The sequence below is a fragment of the Pseudonaja textilis genome, chromosome 2 (genome assembly GCF_049901715.1).
Source record: "Pseudonaja textilis isolate UNSWEBS1 chromosome 2, rPseTex1.2, whole genome shotgun sequence".
NCBI classification, from domain to species: Eukaryota; Metazoa; Chordata; class Lepidosauria; order Squamata; family Elapidae; genus Pseudonaja; species Pseudonaja textilis.
In genome coordinates this window covers 105,592,649-105,614,110 of record NC_141991.1, presented here as the reverse complement: position 1 = coordinate 105,614,110, position 21,462 = coordinate 105,592,649, and the positions used below count along the sequence as shown (strand labels likewise).

General features: G+C 36.1%; 1 protein-coding gene across 8 annotated transcripts in view; it reads right to left on the bottom strand.

Annotated features, from left to right (window-relative positions):
- TNRC6C (trinucleotide repeat containing adaptor 6C) overlaps positions 1-21,462 on the bottom strand; it is a 144,363-nt gene that overhangs the window by 51,131 nt on the left and 71,770 nt on the right. For 6 of the 8 annotated variants that reach the window (XM_026702069.2, XM_026702072.2, XM_026702073.2 and 3 more), the window contains exon 5: positions 1,202-3,778. In XM_026702069.2, the coding sequence (XP_026557854.1) occupies positions 1,202-3,778 (2,577 nt within the window). Of the gene's footprint in view, positions 1-1,201; positions 3,779-5,848; positions 6,072-21,462 lie in introns of those variants that run through there. The other 2 variants (XM_026702074.2, XM_087924783.1) reach the window with 1 other exon arrangement.

The window sequence follows — 21,462 nt, the reverse complement described above, 5'->3', positions numbered from 1 at the left end:
CTCAACTGTTTAAGCACATATGCAGCTTATTGTTTAATTCTTATTCCTTTGATTAAACTATTTATTTACTTACTTAATATGGTTTATACTCGCTTTTCTGCAGATATTCCATGGACACTTTTCTATTTTATTCCAAACAATTAGGTATTTCAATTATTCAACAATTGTAGTAATACAAACTGAAAATTCTCCTTCTCATGCTTGATCCTTTTATTCCAAGCAGAGTACAATACTGCAGCTCCCTATACTCCAGTTCTACTTGAGTAAGTTAATAGTTATTTAAAATCCAAAAAGTAATTGGAAGAAGCAGTAGCTATCACATCTAATCAAAACATATTCAATCATTCCTAGAGATATGGCATCTCATATTTATGAGAAATGGATAATTCCTATTTATATTGGATGAAATAGAAAGCTGTTTCTTTAAATATTTGTGCTATTTCCTCTGTTTCAAATGAAACGCAGAAAATAGCACAAATACATTTCAACTAAAACTAAATAACAAAGAGTTTTCAGTATGAGCTGAATTCTTCCTGTAGGGGTCTAAAAAGCTTAAACCTGGGGAAGAGAAGAAAGATTTTGGATGTTTTCAGACATTTCATTATGATGTTATCAATTTTTTTTGCTGCTATTGCTTATTTAATGTAAGCGCTTTCCAATATTGTCATACAAAAATATCCTTATAAAAGCTAATGATTTTTTTTAAATGACTCCAATAACTAAGCAGATTTTAGGTTAGCAATAACTGAAGAAATACCTCCTTGGCAAAAAAACATTCAGATGTAATACCTGATTGCACTACAAGATGCAGTATCTGATAATGAAAATCAAAGACTAAACATGTGAGAAAACAGAACTAAGAAAAGAGGAGAAATATGGCACAAATGATTAAGACAGTATTTTAGAATCAATTATGTGAAGTGCTGATGGACTTCACATGGTCATATGAAGTGCTAGCCAGTGATGCTGAACTGTCAACCATTCATGCCTACTCAATTTTTTCACTTTGAATGGGAAATAAATCAATGTCATAATCAAATAAATAATAAATCAATAAATAAATTTTATGCAAGCAACATATTGGAAACTACATTTGTACCTTCTACTTTCATCTTAAATATTAACATATATTTAAGGTTGAATACATAAGTTAACAAGCATTATTACTTCATGCTAAAAAAAATCAAAATATATATCCTACCTGGGCCAAGCAGAGGGGACCGGTTTGACTGGGCACTTGACTGGTGCGGTGGCTGAGGTTCAGCCATGTTTGCGTTGATAGTGGTGGTAGTGGTGGTAGCTGTGGTACTGCTCTGGATTACAGGATTGTTTCTATCCCACATATTTACAGTCTTGTTGTTATTATAATTTGGATCACCCCAAGCTGAGGTACCATCATCTATCTCCATCTTGCGCCGAATGGAGGGTGGAGAGGGCTCTTCCCACCCAGTTGCTTCGCTGCTATCCTTCTGTTTGGCTGGGAGTGGTCCACCAACCCATCCTGATCCAGACTGTTTAATAGAAGCAGCTCCGCCCCAATTACTCACATTGTTGTCCTGGGATTTAGAAGCCCAATTTTGTTGGGGACCAGATTTTAAAGATTCCCCCCAGCTTGTACCTGTATTAACTTTGCTATTTGTGCCATTTCCCCATCCACTGGTCCCAGAACGTGTAGTGTCATTCCAACCAGACCCTGATCTGTTGTCAGCATCCCATCCAGAACCATTCTTTTTCCCATCACCCAAGTGTCCAGGGATAGATGAGGAATCAACCCAATCTCCACCACTTGAAGTCCAGCCTGGATTTGATTTCTGTCCATCTCCCCAGTTTTGAGATTTGGGCTTTTGAGGTTCCCCCCAAGTAGGCGACTTGTCCTCCTGATTTGTGGTCCCACTCCAAGTGTGGCCACTTTTGGCAGCAGCAGCATTATTGACAACAGTTGAATTTGTTAGCTCTCCCCATCCCCCAGGGCCGTTTGGCGCTTTGTTATTGTTATCACCCCAACCTGTATTAGTTGGAACGGATGCAGGTGGAGAGCTGACCCACCCAGATACTGAAGAGGTATTTGTACTGTTCATGATGGACCCATCATTCTTGCCCCCTGCATTTGAAGGTTGAGTAGCTGCACAACCCCAGGCCTCAGTTCCATTGTCATTCTTTCGCTCAGACCTTGGAGATTCTTCAAATTCCCAGGCAGTGTTTTGTTTTACAGGCGTCTGTCCCCATCCAGTGTTGGAAAGAACCCTTGGGTCAAGGTCATTCCTTGGCAGTTGGACTTGCCCTTGGTCTATCATTCCCTTGTCTCTTCTTCGACACTCTCCAGGGCCTTCTCTTCCAGTACTACCTTCATTTTGACTTCCATTGCTATCATTACTTCCTTCACTACCTGTGTTGCCTGTTGCTGCAGCTTTGGCCCAAGAGTTTATTTGATCATTGCCCTGCTGCATGGCAGGATTCTGGTTGGTAACACTAGAGCTGTCCCACCCTGTTGATCCTTTTCCACTGATGTCATTACTGGAATGCTGGTTTGGGGGTTTGCTCCATTCACCATTAATACCATTGCTAGTGCTGCGGTTTGAATGTCCCCAAGCACCAGAATGCATGCTACCAACGCTATTGTTGCCATTGCCCCTGCCCCATGCTAAGACTCCAGGACTGGCAGGATCCCACGCACTTGTTCCATTCCCTTCCTTTTGCACAGCATTGCTGGATCCATTTTGCTTAGCAGTTAATGCTGAGTTCACAGTGTCTCCATTCCCCTGACTGAACCCAGAATTGCTGTTTCCTGTGGCAGGATTATTTGGGGATATTCCCCACACTGAATTGCCCATTCCTTCACCACTGCCCCCACTGACTTGAGAAACTGATGTCCCATTAGCACCAGGAAGGCTTTGCAAATGGGGTGGGATGATGGCCCCCATGCCAACAGCCATGCCCCAGTTTGGCAGTCCATTTGTCTGCATTGCATTGATAGGGTTTGGTGAAGAGTTCATGGGGTTAGTGTTATTTGGTCCATCAGTGTTAAGGTTCTGAGGTTGTACGCTGAAAGACACATTCTGAGAAGTGGACGTTTGTGGTTCTGTGCTCTCTTGTGGCAACAAGTTTCCCCAAGCACCTAAGGTGCCTGCTGGGTTTCCATTCTGGTTGCCCATGTTCTGACCTATGGCACTGACTGGACTGCAAATACTGGAAGGGTTGCCTGCTCCCACAGTTCCCTCATGTCCAAGTACAGGCCAGGCAGCTGGATTGGCATTGGGGTTAAGGTTAAGATTAATGCCAGCATTTGAGTTGGAAGCACCCCAGCAATTCTGACTTCTACCATCGCCAATCATGTTGTCCATCTTTCCATCCCCACCACTGGCAGAGCAGTGAGCTAAGCCAGAGTTAGAATTGGTGGCAACACCCCACACTCTGGTCGAGTTTCCATTACCATTTGCTCCCCCAGCTCCAAGGGCACTCTGGTTAGAAGTGCTTTGGATGAGTGCTCCATTGGTGCCATTATTGCCATTGGGTTTCTTTGTATGTCCAGTGAAGTTGCCTTGGGCACTCCCTGTAGCCATGCTACTATTCTCAGAGCCACAGTTGGAGGCAGAGTCAGTGTCTGTAGTACATTCTGAGGCAGACTCAGTCTCAGTTCCTGTAATGGAAGGCCACGCTTCCTTGTCAGTCCTGTCTATTATCACTTTATCCCAGCCGCAACTGGCTTCACTTCGGAAAGTGGGCTGCTGTCCCCAGTGAGTATTCTCATAGTTGTCTCCCAATCCACTGTGGCCAAGGTCTGTAAAATCAAATATTATGCAAATTAATCACCTGACAATGACCAAATATACAAATATGGCTTATTACAATATTTTTACACACATTTCCAATTCCACATCTGACAAAAAAAACAAAGCCTATGTGATAGCATAAAAGATATGTATTAGAAAGGTGAAGTATATATTTTTCTATACATTAAAATATAGTCTTCCATGGTACAATAATGCACTAAAAATTCCAAGCTATGGTAAAATAACCTTCTCTATACTAATACATCCAACTTCTAGATACATTAAAATTTCTCTTATAAGACTCAAGTAACAAAACCAATTTTGTTAACCTATACTGTGGGGCGTTCAAAGCTCATATATTTTTCCATAAATTACAGAAGTTAAAAGTATTTCCACAAATTTATAAAGACAATCAATTCCTGTAAGATTGTATAATGTGCCTTAAATCTTAGAAAACTTATTGTTGTATCACAGATATTTAGGACTTGAACTTAGAAACAATAGGCCTAATAGATCCAAACATTACAATAATGTTACTTTCAATATTTTTAAAACATTAAAATTAAAAAAGACAGAAGAATTAGTTGTTTCACTGAAAACTAAGACTTGGACGTAATGGCTAGTATTTCAAACCTATAAATGAAAGTACAATGTGGGCAGAAGGGTCAATATAATCCTGACCCTTGAAGAAAAGGGCAAGCAATCGGTTCTCTTACTTATGTCCTAATCTAGCAAAGCATAATGCTAACTTTTAGGACTAGGAAAAGCAAAGAAAATAGAGTTATAGTTTAAACTATTTGTAAAGAGATTCAGGGGAGGGTATTCTTATATGTAGACAGGACATTTTAAATATTAATAAATTAGCTGTTTCTACTAGCATTTTGTTCTGCAATGTGAATTACTATTAAATGTAAACTACATTTTCTGTAGTTTGGAATTTGGAGAAAAAAAATTATATGTAAGCCTTCTATAAACAACTGGTAATTTTTCATAAAAAATAGTTGAATCTTTTTGGAATGAACTATATCTAAAGTATGATTCTTCAAAATACTTGGCAGTACAATATTCTTTATGTTGAACAATTAAGGGTATTTTTAACAGTTAAATTCGACATTGTTTTTTTTCTTATTTATTTAAAAGACCAGTTAAGGCATTTTAAAAGGCAGTGTTCTAAGTATGAAAGTTAGGTAAATAAATAAAATTTCTATAGTAGAACAAAAACAAAACTTATGTATAATAATTTGGATATGCAAGATGAAGACAAAAAAGGTTTCTTTACATGCACAAAGGATCTATTTTAGTCTGTAAAAGTTTATTTATTATTAAGAGACACCCCCTGATTTCTATACCATGTTTTATGAGTTGACAGTATAACCTGAGGGTCAAGTCCTTTTTTAAATGTGTTAGAAATCTATTACAGTTTTTTTTTTATAATAGTAAGTGAAATATTTAGGTCTGTGTTCTGAATTTTGCAACTATAAACATTTAGGTGGAAATTGCAAGTTTGTCCAATAAGAATTTCTGTATAAAAGCTTAAATTCTAAGACTGTGCCAGAAATACTAATGCAGACACGAAAGAGTTAAGGGACAGCCCAAAATAAAACAGCTTCATTTCCAGAAAGAATCCGATATCAAACCACACATGTGGAAAAACCTAATTTTCTTTTCTTTTTTCTTTTCCTCTTCTTTTTGCCACGGTATGCAACGAAGTATGTTCCCTCTGAACCTTTAATGCATTCAGGAAAAGAGCTGAGCAGCATAAAAGAGAACGTTCTTCATTATTAGATAATGAGTACTCTGTGAAATACTAACACTCCAAAACCAAACAGCAGTAGATAATGACAAATAATAACTTCATTTTTCTGCCCAGCGCAGCATATCTATAGCAAGCAGCTCTTTCTCTGAGGACGCCATTTTATCAAACCTGAAAGGCAGCCAAAAGCTTAGGACGCTGTGCTACTGCTGCCTCTAAAACATTATGTAATAAACTGATTTAACAGAAGCAGATGCTATTTGCCCCCCTCCCTTTTTTCTCTCTCCTCTTGTTGCTCTAAAGGGGCCAATGAGTAATAAAATACCTGACGAAAGGTGACGCCCAACCATCCTAGAAGACGCTACATTGTGTACAGAGCTGCCTCTCCTTCTGCATCTAGGTTCGCCTGGACTCTCAGCTTCAATATGTCGGCTGTGTTGAGAGTGAGCCTCATCCTGTAGAGCTGCCAAGAAAACCGCTCAGTGCAAGTGTGCACCCAGACAACCTGCAAGCTTGTTCAGGCCTTAGCTCTGCTAGCTTTGGAAATGCTCTTTCTATGCAGGGAAACCCTTCTACTCCTCCCCTCCCTCCAGCATATAGCCCCCTTAACTCTGGGTAAGGCATCAACAGATGAGGATTTAAAAGCTTGATTATCTAATTGCAGCTGACATTAAACCGATCTTGCTTCCTCCTTAAATTCTTTCAACTGTCACAAAACATTTTCAGTTCGAAACCTAGCCACAATTAGCACGGTGGCTGCTTTTCTTCTGGTTTTGAAAGTCAGCCAAAAGAACAGCCGCATATTGCTGATTGGCTACATGCAAACACATTCCTGCCTCCTTCGTATTTCCACCCTCCTCTTCCCATCCTTAAAAAGAAGACGACGGACTGTATACTTAAGTAAACAAGCACTGGTAATGATACCGGGGAGGGGAGAAAGGGGAACCCTGACATAAAACCAGGTAATTCCCCTAAGTCTTTTAATTGTTTCTCTGCTCTGATCAAGAACATAGAAAGTGGGCAAATACATTAAAACCCACAGCTTTAGTGTGTGAGCATGTGGAATTGTTACTACATGCCTTGGAATGACAAGACAAACTGCAGCGCTTTTTCTCTTCAACATTTCCATCTGTTCTACCATGGAGGCACAAGTATTTGATTTATAATTAAGGCCCTTTAATTTTGTTTCTCATCTTTTATTAAGCACTGTAATTTTTATATGAATAATGATATCCAACTCTGATCCAAAATGTAACATTTTCAAACTAATAAGATACAGGGGGGAAAAAATCACTATACTTTATTGACTTGGAAGGAAGCAGCCCTGAACCCCTTCACTTAAGATCAGGAAAAAAAAAAAGAAATCCTTTTATCTACTACAATTACTGTATTCACTAGCTTCTAAAACATAGATTAGGATAAAGATGTGTATATTCCACCAAGCACATGTAAGTAAATACAGTATTTAACTTTCTGCAAAACTTAGCTATGTTTTTTCCCCTTGCTTATGGATCAAATTATCATTACTATCACAAGTTAACAAAATAGCTATAGATACTTTTAAAACTGTGCAAACATTATTGTAAAAAAAACAGAAGTGCAACTGAACAAGATTTCAATGGTTAGGACTGTAAATATTAACAGTAATAATTATTCTGCATGATATAGCAAAAATAAAAATATTCTGAAATTTGCAAGTTATATACATTTGAGTAACTTTTGTATATATGATGGATTATCTTCTAAAAATATATTATGTATCATGATATCTCTGACTATATAGATAGTCCTCATTTAACAAGCACTTGTTCATCAATTATTCAAACATATGACTGCAGTGAATGGGTTGTGATGATGGCTCCTCCCAGTTGTGGTCATCAGTGTCCACATAGTCATTGATTTGCAATCCAGTCACTTGTCAATTACTTTTCAGCATCTTACAGCCATGTAATCACTATTCATGACCTTTGATGCCTGCCTCCAACAATGGGAAGCCAGCAGGATATTGCAAATGGTGACCATATGACATCACACTTATTGGTGGTACAGGATTCACAACAACAGCAACTGGAAAAGCCGTAATTGCTGTTGCTAAGCAGGGAAATCACATGGCATTCCTTTTTTGATGTTGCTTAGTGATACCATTAAGTCCAAATTACCATTATTAAGCAATTACTACAAGTATAGCTCTATCATGAATTTTGTCAGTAGTTACATTTTATTTACTTGGTACCAAAAGATTCATGGACATAGTTTTAGTATTTCATTCAAACCTTTTTATTATTTTGGTTTTTTTTTTTAATTTCTGCATTCTACATTTCATGCACTTGAACCAAGAGTGTACATATAATTCAGTATATTTCCTTCACTGAGGTGAATAAGTATATTAGGGAAATATATGTAGAACACAAGAGAAAAATTCCAATGAAAAAGATAAACAAATATTAAACAGTATTGAAGTATTTATGCTGTCATTTTCAATAAAGCGAAGGATGACACAGCAAACATCTTATTGTCAAGTCAATTTAATTCTGTGTATTAACAAACATTTGACTTCTCTTCCATTTATAAAAGTTGACCATGTTAAGTTTTTGTTGCCAGCAATGCTAGGAGGATGTGAGAATATCTTTCATACCATATTTATTCCTGGATTCTGGTTTTTAGATTGAATTGTACAGTACAATTGTTGTTGGTTGGATATTTTTGAAAATGAAGCTAAAAATATTTTAAATACTAACCATATTATTTCAATTATTTAAATCATTGGGGAGAGGAGAGATGAGCTATGATATATATATCTAGCTACTGCTAGAAGAATCCCAAGCACCTGTATACAATTTTCTGAAAATTCCTTTTGGATTTTTTGAATGCTTGAATTACGTTGCCCAGAGTATCAGACCTTCAAATGGGTCTTGCTTTTACATAAAGGGAGTTTGAAAGAATGTTGGCAATTATTTTACTTATTTCATAAAGTCACCAAATATGCTATTTATGTGCTTATTTGTAAGATCAATTAACTGCCTCAAAGGATTTTATTTAGCTGTCCATCTCAGTGTGACTATGGTCAGTTTAAAGAGTTAAAAAAACATGTGCAAAATACAATAATAACAACAAAGAAACCACACTGAAGCACATTTAAAACAACTTAAAAGTATTCAAACATTAAAAATCCCATAATCTGCGAGTCATAAAGATATTTATGGAGAAATGTGAAAGGAATTTGGTACCACATCTTCAGACCAACAAACTTAATGAAAAGGCATAAACTTCTGTGAGCTGTAACTCACATCACCAGATGCTGTAATACCAGTAGTCTTATTTATGGTGGAAGGCCCACCAAAACATAATATTTTTTTCATAAAATTTGCTGGTTGGAAAAATGCCACTAGAATTCAGGGTTCATCACTAGATACTTAATAATATCAGGTAATGATAATAATTATATTATCATAAAACTCAACTATTCTAAAACCAATGATTGTATACAATTAACCTTCAAAGACCTTCATAAAATACTTATTCTTCAGAGCATCATAAAAAAGTGGCCACTTTTTTTTTAGCGACAAACTGTATCATAGGAGGGAAGAATATAGACAAACAAACAAACAAACAAACAACCTAGAGATATAGCTAGGCATCATTAATGTATCTGAAAAAGTACTCATGCCCTTGATTTCATAATTGATTGTATCAGCTTTAAATGTAATAACTGCAATCAAACACTTCCTCTACTTGGTTATCAATCTTTCAAACTGCTTTACAGAAACTTCTTCATATAACTTTGACAATTCTCTAGCATGATGAATTACTCATTTTAAGCCAGCCACAATATTTCTTTAGAATTTAGATCTGAACATTGACTTGGCTGCTCCAAAGCAATAAAATTATTCTTTTTCATCCATTTTCTTGTCAACATAATATATTTGAGAACTTTCTGTTGTTCATGATCTAATGTACTTCAATAGATAGGTTAACAGATGATATTCTTTTTTGTAACCTTCTGTGGAGAAGAATTATTAAGTTTGTTTGTACTTGTGATGAAAATTGGAAACAATTTAGCTAGTATGAAATAAGTTAAATGTTTCTTTTCTTATTCCTTCCTTTGTTCTTTTGTTTCTTTTTTCGTAATTTTGCACTTATTCTTTCTTTCCCTTTTTTTGGTTTGAGTTTAGTTTGCAATGTCTTTTATTATTGTTATTAAAATTTTCAACAAAATTATATTTTAAGAAAGAAATTTGTTTTTAGTAGAGCATGATATCCACAGAGGAACCAAAATTGTGACATTTTGAATGGGTAGGCTAGTGCAAATCAGCCCTGTTTAATGAAATAGTTGTACATATGGTCCCAGTTATTCTCCTAATTGAATTTACTGAACTGCTGGGGAGTTGGGGGCAATCAATGTTTCCCATTAGTATATCTTGTTTTATGAAATAAAAGAAACAAGCATCTAATGACTGGTGGCATTTGCTCAATCTAATATTATATCAGTAAGACAAGCTTTGATAACTTTCAGTATTACACATATCGAAAGATGAAGAAAATCCAAACTGGATGAACATTTTATTAACAAAATACATATGCCTCCTAATGGTCTTTAAATATGATAAATAAAATAAAATAAAATAAAATGTGACTGAAATTAGATTAAGTAAGTATGCCCCCACTAAGTTCTTCAGATGCAATAAACTAAGAATCTTGTAAATAAGACTTGCATTATTATACCTTATTATTACTTCCTATTGCTCAGATTTTGGAGTATTCTAAAATCATACCTCTGCTCAAAGAATAATCTATTTCTCAGAACTGTCATTTATAACACTAAACTTGATTTGCTTTACAATTATTCCTAACAGAAGACAGCTGTTATATCATACACTTCTTGAAAGAAGATTAAGACTTCAAGTGGACATAAGGAGCAGAAAGAGCAGGTCAACTTCCAACCTCATTAAAACCGATTAGCTGAGCTAAAAATATATAGTTCCTTTGTGAGATAAAAAGGTTGCCAATTAGCTATCTTAGTTTTCATAATCTAAGTTAAAATTTAGTCAATTACCAAATGTGAATTCTTCCTTTTACCAATAAAATAAAATTTCAATATATTGCATTTATTATATATTAAGGCGATATTTTCATTTCACTTTTTTCATTTTTTAATATTCATGAGTTGAATTTCTGAAACCAATTTAAGTCATTTCTTGTTTCATAGTTATGCATATTGAGGAATATAGTAACAACTGAATTTTAACCTCACAGAGATTACACTTCAAGAACAAAATCAGTTAAAAGAAGTAATAATAATTTTCATGTGCAATACAATTGGTGTGTTAGGAATTAGCATAGCATACTTTGAACAATCTAATAGATACACTTGCATAATATTTATTCTGTGATAAAATGAATTTATGTTGAAATTTAAGACTCCTAACTATACGGGGTAACAATTTATAAATGGTATAACATATAACAAGATTAAGAGATGGTAATGCATTTATCATAATCAACAGAATTTGGCGAATCAGATTCCTGTGACATGGCATGCTGTATAATAGATGAACTATAAGTTGCAGAATTCCTAGCTAAGCATCAGTAGCCATAAAAACCAGGAATTATGGAAATGCAGCATCAATAGAGGCAAGTGGGATAAGGCTCCCTGTTATAATTATACTTTTTTCCTTCTTGGTGAATTGGCAACTAAATTGCATTCTAAGGGATATCAGACATTTTGTGTTTAAATATGTCTGAGACAAAATACCACTGCTGTTAGACACTATCATTCTAAAGAAGTTGAACTCAGTTGAACTTTATAGTCTGAGTTAATTTTCAGACTAGCCTTCCTAAGATAATGCCCTCCAGATATTATGGAGTCCCAGAATTCCTTGCAATTCCATCACATCTGGAGAGCTCCAGTTTGGTGAGATCTAAATATAGTCTTGATGTGATCTGAATATCTGGCTTCTTTGTATTTTTCTAACTATAATACATTGGCATAATATACAAAGTAACATTTGTAATAATCTGAATGCATTCAATGAAGCACAGTTCTTGAAAGCTGACCACATGCAATTCATATTTAAACTATTCTAGCTACTTTATTTAAAGAATGGAGATATATATGGCATACTGTTATGATTATTAATCATAGATAATGTACACGAATGCACGTTTTATGTATTAAAAATAAATACACATATCTGTTTTATGCATTAACAGATTTTTTGGGGGGGGGCGTGGGGGGGCTTTTCCTGGGCTTATGGTTCTTGCTTAGAGAGCATGTGGCAGCTGTGGCCAGAAGGACCTTTGCACAGGTTGTGTCATTTGTGTCCATTTCTAGACCAGGGAATCTTACCCACAGTCACTCCTAATTCAACTACTACTTTATATGAGGGCTGTCCTTGAAGAGTATTTGGAAGCATCAGTTGGTATAAAATATGGTGGCATGGGCAGCTATGTGCTGTGATATCTCTGGTTTGGGAGCTGTACCAGCTACCAGTATGCTTCCAGATACAATTCAATATGCTAGTGGTCACTTTTAAAGTCTTTCAAAGCTTGGAGCCAGATTACGGACAGGACAAATCCCCAGTAGTGTGTACTTGTCCTTAAAAAAAATCTGTAGTGGCTCTCCATCCTGTTACATCTGGATCTTATCTGCAAGACAGTGCCATCTTAGTGGGACCCAGGAAAAAAAAACATTTTCTTCCATAGCTCTGGCATTTTGAAATATTACTTCTCCCAAGATCAGATTTGCCACAACTTTACTGGCTATTTGCAAGACATTATAAATGTGATTCTGCTATATGTCTGGTTCCCTCATAGTGTAGAATAGATGAGCCCATTTCTCTGTTACACTGATTGTGAAACATTGTGAATTTTACAGTGTTGATTTTTGTATTATTTATCTTTTTAATATATTGGTTGTGTTTTATTCTTTTTTTTAAATCCTGTTTTAATTGTCAGCCATCCACAACCATACATAAGATGGGGGCCCATATAAATCAAATAAAAACAAACAAACACAAGCATGACATTTTATGTTGTACCTAAATTATTTTATTATTAATGTAGTTTAATTATTTACTGGAAAAGTAAAAGATCACTATCACTGTTCTAGCTTTCTCTTTCCTTCTCCACTTACATATTTAAATTTCAGAAGCATCAGCACTTACAAATCTATGCGAGGCTCTCCGCCAAAAATTGATTTCATCATAAAGACATGTATCTCTTTAATACACAACCAAGACATTAAGATCATTGAGATTTAAAATTAAGTCTTATCTGGTTTTGAATCCAATTCAGAATCCAGATGACAGATTTATATTTGCATCTAATATAGTTAAGTTTTTACTGACAATAAAGGGAGGAGTCAGGCTTACAGACAAATCCAGGCAAAAGTAGCCTATTTTGAATGGTTAAAAGTAAAAAAAAAAAATACACAATATACTGTGATAATTGAACTACTATTCTAAAACTACTCATCAACAAAGATGAACCTTATTACATGTATACAGGTAGTCCTTGGCTTACAACCATTCGCTTAGTGACTGTGAAGTTACAATGGCATTGAAAAAAGTGATTATGGCTGGTTTTCACACTTACAACCAATGTAGCATTCCCATGTTAATGTGATAAAAATTCAGGCATTTGACAACCGGCACATATTTATGACAGTTGCACTGTCCCAGGTTCATGTAATCACTATTTGTATCCTTCCCAGCTTGCTTTTGACAAACAAAGTCAATGTGGAAAGCTGGATTCACTTAACAATGTGATTCACTTAAAAACTGCAGTGATTCATTTAACAGCTGTGCCAAAAAGTTTGGTTTATGGGACACAATTCACTTAGCAACTCTCTTGCTAAGCAACCTAAATTTTGGGTTCCACAGTGATGGTAAGTCTATGAGGAAAATGGTTAATATAAAGCATATGATATAGAGCTGCAACAGCAACTGTTAAAAACAATTGTTTAACTTTGCTGTTGTAAATACAGATACAGATAATCAGAGTTGGGAGGGACCTTGTAGGTCATCTAGTCCAACCCCCCCACCCAACCCCATTTCTGACAAATGGCAGTCCAATCTCCTCTTGAAAGTCTCAAGTGATGGCACTCTCACAACTTCCAAGGGCAAGCTGTTCCATTGGTTAATTGTTCTCACTGTCAGAAAGTTTCTCCTTATTTCCAGGTTAAATCTCTCCTTGTTCAGTTTCCATCCACTATTCCTTGTCTGGCCTACAGGTGCTTTAGAAAATAGCTTGACTCCTTCCTCCCTGTGGCAGCCCCTCAAACATTGGAAGACTGCTATCATGTCTCCTCTGGTCCTTCTCTTTACTAGACTAGCCAAGCCCAGTTCCTGCAACCGTTCGTTGTATGTTTTAGCCTCCAGTCCCCTAATCATCCTGATTGCTCTTCTCTGTACTTTTTCTAGAGCCTCAACATCTTTGTTATAATATGGTGACCAAAATTGGATGCAGTACTCTAGGTGTGGTTTTACTAAGGCTTTATAGAGTGGTATTAGTACTTCCCTTGATCTTGACTGTATCCCTCTGTTAATACAACTTAGGATTGCATTAGCTTTTTTGGCTGCTGCTGCTGCACACTGCTGGCTCATATTTAGCTGGCTGTCCAAGATCCCTCTCACAGTTACTGCTATTGAGCCTGGTTTCACCCAGTCAATATGTGTACTTTTGGATTTTCTTGCCTAAGTGTAGGACTTTACTTTTCTCTACATTGAATTTCATTTTATTAGATATGGCCCAGTGTTCTAGTCTGCCAAGATCCATCTGGATCTTGAGCCTATCTTCTTGGGTGTCAGCTATTCCTGCCAGCTTAGTATCATCTGCAAATATGGTAAGTTCCCCTTCTATTCCCTTATCTAAGTCATTAATGAAGATATTGCAGAGTACTGGGCCTAAGACTGAACCTTATTGCATCCCACTGCTTACTTCCCTCCATGTAGACTTAGACCCATTAAGGACTACTCATTGAGTATGGTTTGCCAGCCAGTTGCAAGTCCATCTAGTGGTGGTGCTATCTATTCCACTTTTTTCTAGCTTACTAAGAAGTAGGTTGTGGTCTACTTTATTGAATGCCTTGCTGAAATCTAAATACATTATGTCCACAGTATTTTGCTGGTCTACTAATTTAGCCACTGTGTTGAAGAATGAAATAAGATTGGTTTGGCAACAAACCTGTGCTGACTGCTAGTTATTACTTTAGTTGTTTCTAGATGTTGGCAGATTTTTTTAAATTACCTTTTCCAGTATCTTCCCGGGTATTGATGTTAGGCTGATTGGTCTATAGTTTCCTGGATCTGTTTTTTTCCCTTTTTTGAAGATGGGAACCACATCAGCTCTTTTCCAGTCCTCTGGTAATTCCCCGGTGCTCCAGGATTTTTGAAAGATATGGTGCAGTGGTCCTGAGATGACCTCTGCCAGCTCCTTTAAAACTCTGGGATGTAATCCATCAGGCCCCGGTGATTTGTTTTCATCAAGATCAGACAGGTGTTCTCTTACTATTTTTTTGCTTATTTTAACTTTTGTTTCTGGTTTGTCTTTTACAATTATGTTTTTGGTGGGTTGAGATATAGTTTCTTTTTGTGTGAGGACAGATGCAAAGAATGAGTTAAGCAGTTCTGCTTTCTCTCTGTTGCCTGTTACTTCCTTGCCATCTTCTCTCTTTAGTGGGCCGACTGTTTCCTTGATTTTTTCTTGTTATTTATATTTTGGAAGAAACTTTTTTTATTATCTTTGACTTTTGTTGCAAGTCTTTGTTTGTTCTGAGCCTTTGCTATCCTGACTTCGTCTTTGCAGATTCTGGCTATCTGCTGATATTCTGCCTTAGTTGTATGTCCTTCTTTCCATTTTTTGTACTTGTCCTTTTTTTCTTTCAATTTGCCAGAGAAATCTTTATGCAGCCATGCTGGTTCTTCTTGGATTTCATGTTTTTCTTTCTTAGTGGTATTGTGCTGGTCTGGGCTTCTATAATCATACTTTTTAGAGTTTCCCAAGATTCTTGAGTTGTTTTCCCCTTTAGGATTTTCATCCATGGAATCTTTCCCAAGTTCTCTCTGAGTTTATTGAAATCAGCTCTTTTAAAATCCAAGGCTCTGGTGTCATTATGTTCTGTTGCTTGTGTTTGTGTTATGTTGAATCCTAGTATGACATGGTCACTCTCATCCAAGGTTCCTGCAGTTTCAACTCCTTCTATCACTTCTTCTCTGTTTGTAATAATTAAGTCCAGTATGGCTGTCCCTTTAGTTTTATCCTCTACCTTTTGGACAACAAAGTTGTCAGCTAGGTTGGTTAGGAATTTATTTGATTTCTCATTTGGTACAGAATTAGTTTTCCAATTGCTATCAGGATAATTGAAGTCTCCCATTACTATTGTTCTGTGTTTCCCGCATATGTTTGTTAGTTGGCTGGCAAAAAGGACATCTATTTTTTCTGCTTGATTGGGTGGCCTATAATATACACCTATGGCCATGTCACTCTTTTTTTCTTTTATATTGACCCATATGCATTCTAGGTTTTCATCTTTGGTTTCATGCATTTCTGTAGCAATATAGTGGTCCTTTACATACAGTGCAATTCCACCTCCTCTTTTATGGGGTCTGTTTTTTTTTGAATAGTTTGTAGCCTTCTACCAGTATGTTCCAGTCATGGGTTTCAACCCACCAAGTTTCTGTTATTCTAACTGTATAATAGTTACCTTCATGTATTTGTAGTTCGAGTTCACCCTGTTTGTTCCCCAGACTTTGTGCATTTGTATATAGGCACTTGAGATCTTTATGTCTGACACTGTGTTTACTGCTTCCATAACCTGTGTTGTGCCTACCTGCCCCTACTTTCTTGCCACCTGTTTGATTAGTGCACCTGGTATGGAACTCACTATTAAATGCTTGGTTTTGGTTGGCATCAAGGTTGATAATCTTACCTGCACAAACATCTATTTTGCATGCACTGGTATCCTTATTAGTTTTAGGTTCCTGTGGACAGAAATGTTCTGAATCCATTAATTCTCTGTCCCCGCTGTTCAGTTTAAATGTTTATCCAGGAAATCTGTGAATTTAATGCCAAGTAACTCAGTCCCTTTCTTTGATGGATGAAAATCATCTCTTTTGTACAATTTTTCATTGGACCAGCTGCAGACATCATGACTAATAAAACCAAAGCCTTCCCTTTTGCACCACTTCTTTAGCCACACATTAAACTCTGCTAGATGCTGCCCTTTCCCTTTTTGTTCCTTATATACTGGTAGAACCTCTGAAAAGATAAGCCTACAGTCCATATTACTAAGTTCATACCCCAAGCTCTGGAAGTCTTTCTGAACAGAAAGAATATCCTTCTAGGACAGATCATTTGTATCAAGATGTATAATCACAGTCCTTGCTGGCATTCTTGACTATCTTAAGAATACGCTTCTTGTCTCTGCTAGCAGTAGCACCTGGTAGACACCTGACCTCTTTCAAAACCTCAGTATTCTTTCCTAAATTTACATTCCTTACAATTGAGTCCCCAACCAGAAGGTGGCTTCTCTTTTTGGATGCCTTGCTCTTCTTGTGTGACTGGTACGTAATGCCTGATTCACACTTTCTCCTTTCCAAAGTAAGTTCTTCTTCTAGGACCATGATCCCTGGCTTTCTTAAGATATCATTTTCACAATACCTTGACCTGTCACTTTAGCGTCCCTATTAAGGTCAGCAAGAGCACTGTACCTGTTATGCTGGGACACAGCAAAAGTTTTGTGTTTATGGTCCACAGCTCTCACCCTGCCAGATCCCACAGTTGTCCATACTGCCCTTTTCCTGTAGGATCTTTGTGGTAGTGGGGGCTGGTAGCATGGCAGCTCAATAGATGGCTGGATTGGGCACCTAATTTCTGCTTGGAGAGCACAGATTAGAAATTCTAGATAGGTAATCTGTCCATGAAGATTGGTAATTTTTTTACAAAGAGGACAGTATCCAAGTTTGAAAAGAGTACTGCGAAAGACAGCTGTAAAACAAGTATTACACTGAACTAAGCCGGTCATTCTGAAATAAAATAAAATCACAATCTCAAGCACACTTACCCTAAATGTCTTATTGGTATTCTTGGTTTATAGTTATATGATTCACGCGCCTAATGGGGTGCGGGCCTCTATCTTTCTCCTTTCTACTCACCCTCTGCTTCCTTCACAAGCAGCCAGCAGCTCCTCCCACAAACTCTGGGAATTTGAAATGATATATTTGACACTGTCTTGCTAAATATTCCATTCACAGTAAAACCACAATGTAGCACAGTTTTCAAGTTCAAAGGGAAAAACTAAAAGTAATGTTAAAAATATCATAAAAAATTGACATTCAACATAGCCAGCTTAGCCTAGCCAGGAAACAAATGAACAATACCAGGAAAATAAGGAAGTACAGATATAAAATCAAAGAACTTGAAAAATGGTTTAAACATAAATTGTAATAAAGACTGGAATATTATACGTAACCTTTCCCTCTCAGAGAGGGGTGGAAAAAGAAGGAAGATTTTCTTCTGCACTTGGAAATACTTATTAGCACTTAAGAATTCATCTAAGTGCCTATGGCAAACTAGCAAGGATGCACAGCCAGAAAAGGAATGAGTTTACACATAAAATTATTTTTAGACTTTTACTTTAGAATGCTTCAAAACATGCTTTGTTGAATAAATCACAGTAGCCTTATTTGTAAATAATGGAAAACCATAATGAGTGGCTACGTATTCTTAGTCACATATTATATTAAGCCCCAAACAAATCAAAGTACAATATGGCTTGGTGTTCTTCTGAACCAGGACAACATATTGTGAAAGTGTGAAGATTCAGTCCAATATAAATGATGACCGAGGACAAAATTATAAGCACCACTTCCAAATTCCATTTACCTTTTGCTGTTAACTGTCTTGAGTGCTTTTTTGGCAAAACAACCAACTTTTTAGGCCAAGATGCTATAACTCATGTATGTAAGAACAGCCCTTTAAATCAGACACAAGTCTATTGAATCTATTATAATTTCACACAAAGTCCAACAAAATGCCAATTGAAAATATTCAAGCAAACATGAAGGAAATAACCTTTCCTTAATGTTGTTTGCTGGTAACCAGTATGGAAAGATACAATACTATGAATTGGACAATTCTATTAGGAACCAAGATTACTAACCAATACTTTATAATTGTCCAACATTAAGTTCTTGTCTAAATCCCTATTAGAGCCTTCCAAAGTCAACAGCGTCAACACATTTTGCAGTTCCAAATTTCGTAATTTAAATTTGGAATGTATAGTATTCTTCTCTCCAGCAACTCTTAAAATGGAACTTTAAAACAACATATTGTCAACATACAGCCTAAAAGCTAAACTTAAAAGCATGGCAATACTACTGGACTCCCTCTATTTACTGAACCAAGTGGCTGTTACTTTTTCTGAGTGCTGTTTCATATGATAGGAGATGCTTTCTCCTTTCATTTACTTCCTCCAAATAAGCCTTACATCTAACATTGCTCGATCAATTTCAGTAGACTTTTCAGCTCTCATTTTCTCTAGCTATTCTTAGGAAGAAATATACTCTGAGATCCACAAGTAATTCCACTCATCTATGATACAACTTGGATTAAAGCCCATTAACTCTCACAGGAGTAGTTCATCCTACCACAATATCTCATAATAGATTTAGAGTATGCATGATTGCCAACTCATGGTCTGGCATTTCTTAAAGCAACAACTGCAAAAATCATGGTTTACTTTAAATAGCTAATAACTTTGTACTCAGTTTTTGAGAAGCCAATTTGCAAGCATTAGCAATAATCTCTGTAAGTTAACTTTTCAAATACCTGGACGTGAAATCATTCAGCTTTGGAAAAAAATATATTAAGATAACACTATAGGACTTCCGGTTTGAACTTCTTCAGCGACACACCGAAACCTCGTTTCTGCAAGGCTTCGGTCCATGCTCGCTGCTGGAACGCCCCGAGCCGGCTGGTTTTGGAGCTAAGCCACTCTGCAGAGGTGATGAAGAGGGGGGAGACTGCCTGAAGGGTTGAGGAGAGCTGCATCTCTCCTCCCCAGTTGGCCATTACTCCCTTTCCCGAAGGCGGTTGCAGCGGTGGTCAGAAATGGCCACCACAAAGAAGAACTCGACCGGAAAAGAATGTGCAGGAGGAAGATAAGAAGAGAAAGTTTTGGTTGACCGGGTCAAACAGAAAAAGCAACAAATAAGGTACCCTGGAATTGAAACTATTAAAAAAACCCAATAACATTGTTCCCTAAGAAGATGTTTAAGCTGCAAAGGAGAGAGAAAAGGGAAGATTTGGGTTTTTTTTTTTCTCCTTTTCCTATACTGACAGCTAAGAGACTTAAGCAAGAAATTGGAAAAAAATCCACTTTGACACTAATAGGCATTTAATGCTGAAAATAAAAAGTCAAAGGGATAATAAAGATTTCTGGATAATCAGAAGCTTTTGAAAACAGGAAAGGAGAGAAAAAGAATAAAAGGGCAGGATCTGGAAGGGAGGAGACTGCCTGGAATTAAAAAGAACTTACAGCAAAATCTCAACAAGACTTCCAAAAGATACATTTTAATTGAAATATTGCAACAAAAACCCCAAAAAGAGAAAGTGGAAAAAGAAATAAGAAGATATAACTCGGGACTATTTGGATTACTTGATGATTTCTGGATTTTTGGTTATTGTATTTGAATAACTAAAATCAATCGGGTGGTTGTTTAAAACTGTTTAAAATGGCTCCACTTTCAGAAGAACTGAAAACGGAACTTAAAAAGTACAAAGAAGATGCACAAGAAGGGAGAGGTTCTTTTGGCTTCGTATTTCAGTTCTTAGAAACGGAGATTTGGAATTATGAGAAACAACAAGAAATGCCTGCAGAACAAGAAGATTGCAACAAAGAAGAAGCCATCTTTAATGAACAAGTAATTTTAGGTGGGGGGGGGTGGAAAGAAAGCGGGGGAAGAGAATGGAAAGTTTAAGATTGGGAAAAACAACTCCAAAAAAAAAAAAAATACAGTGAAAAATAAGTATAAAATCAGAAAGCAACAGAAGAGGGAAATGCAGAAGAGAGAATTAGAACTAGAGAGACAAGGGGGTAAAAAGGGGAGGGAGAAGATGAGGGGGAAGAAAGAAAGGAAAAGAAGTTATTAAGGACAGAAACAAAATATAGAGAAACAGGGCCTATTTAGCAATAATGGGTGAAAATTTAAGGGAAAAAGGGATTCTGCAAAGGTACATAAGATAGTATTGTTATATTAGAAACAGAAATAATTTTAGAAAATATGAAACAATGTATGATTAAAATGTTTGATAAAATAGCTATCGTAATTCAGTGGAATGCTTGTCAATAAATAAATGTAACAAAATGAATATTTAATGATTTACAAAACATATGTGAAGAGAAATAAGGGAAAAATTAATTATGACCATTATATGTGTTTTTAAAGAAGTATGATATTTAATTGAAAAGAAGTGTTAAAGATGTTCAGATTTTGATGATTATTAATGATAGAACTGAACTGGAATGGAATGAGGGTTTATAATTACATATATTTACAATCTTTCTTTTTTTAAAAAAAGAATATAGTGTGTATTATAAGAATGTACCAAGCAGAATTCGATTGGAAGTTATGTATTATGTATTATATTGAAGGTCATAAACCTAAGGTATATATTGAAGTTTAAGTAAGAGTTGAATGGATGTAATTAAAAGATATAAAGGTGTCATACTCCAATTAGTAACTACAGGAGAAAATTTGCTTAATGAGAAAAGATAATATGAAATTGAAACAGAACAGACAAAAGTATAAATATAATGATTTGAATTGAGATGAGATAATCGAAATAAAATTGAGAAAATTAAAAGAGGGGAAAAACTATATAGAAAATGTAGAATAGTATAAGATATGGAATAGAATACAAAAAGGAGCATGAAATTGA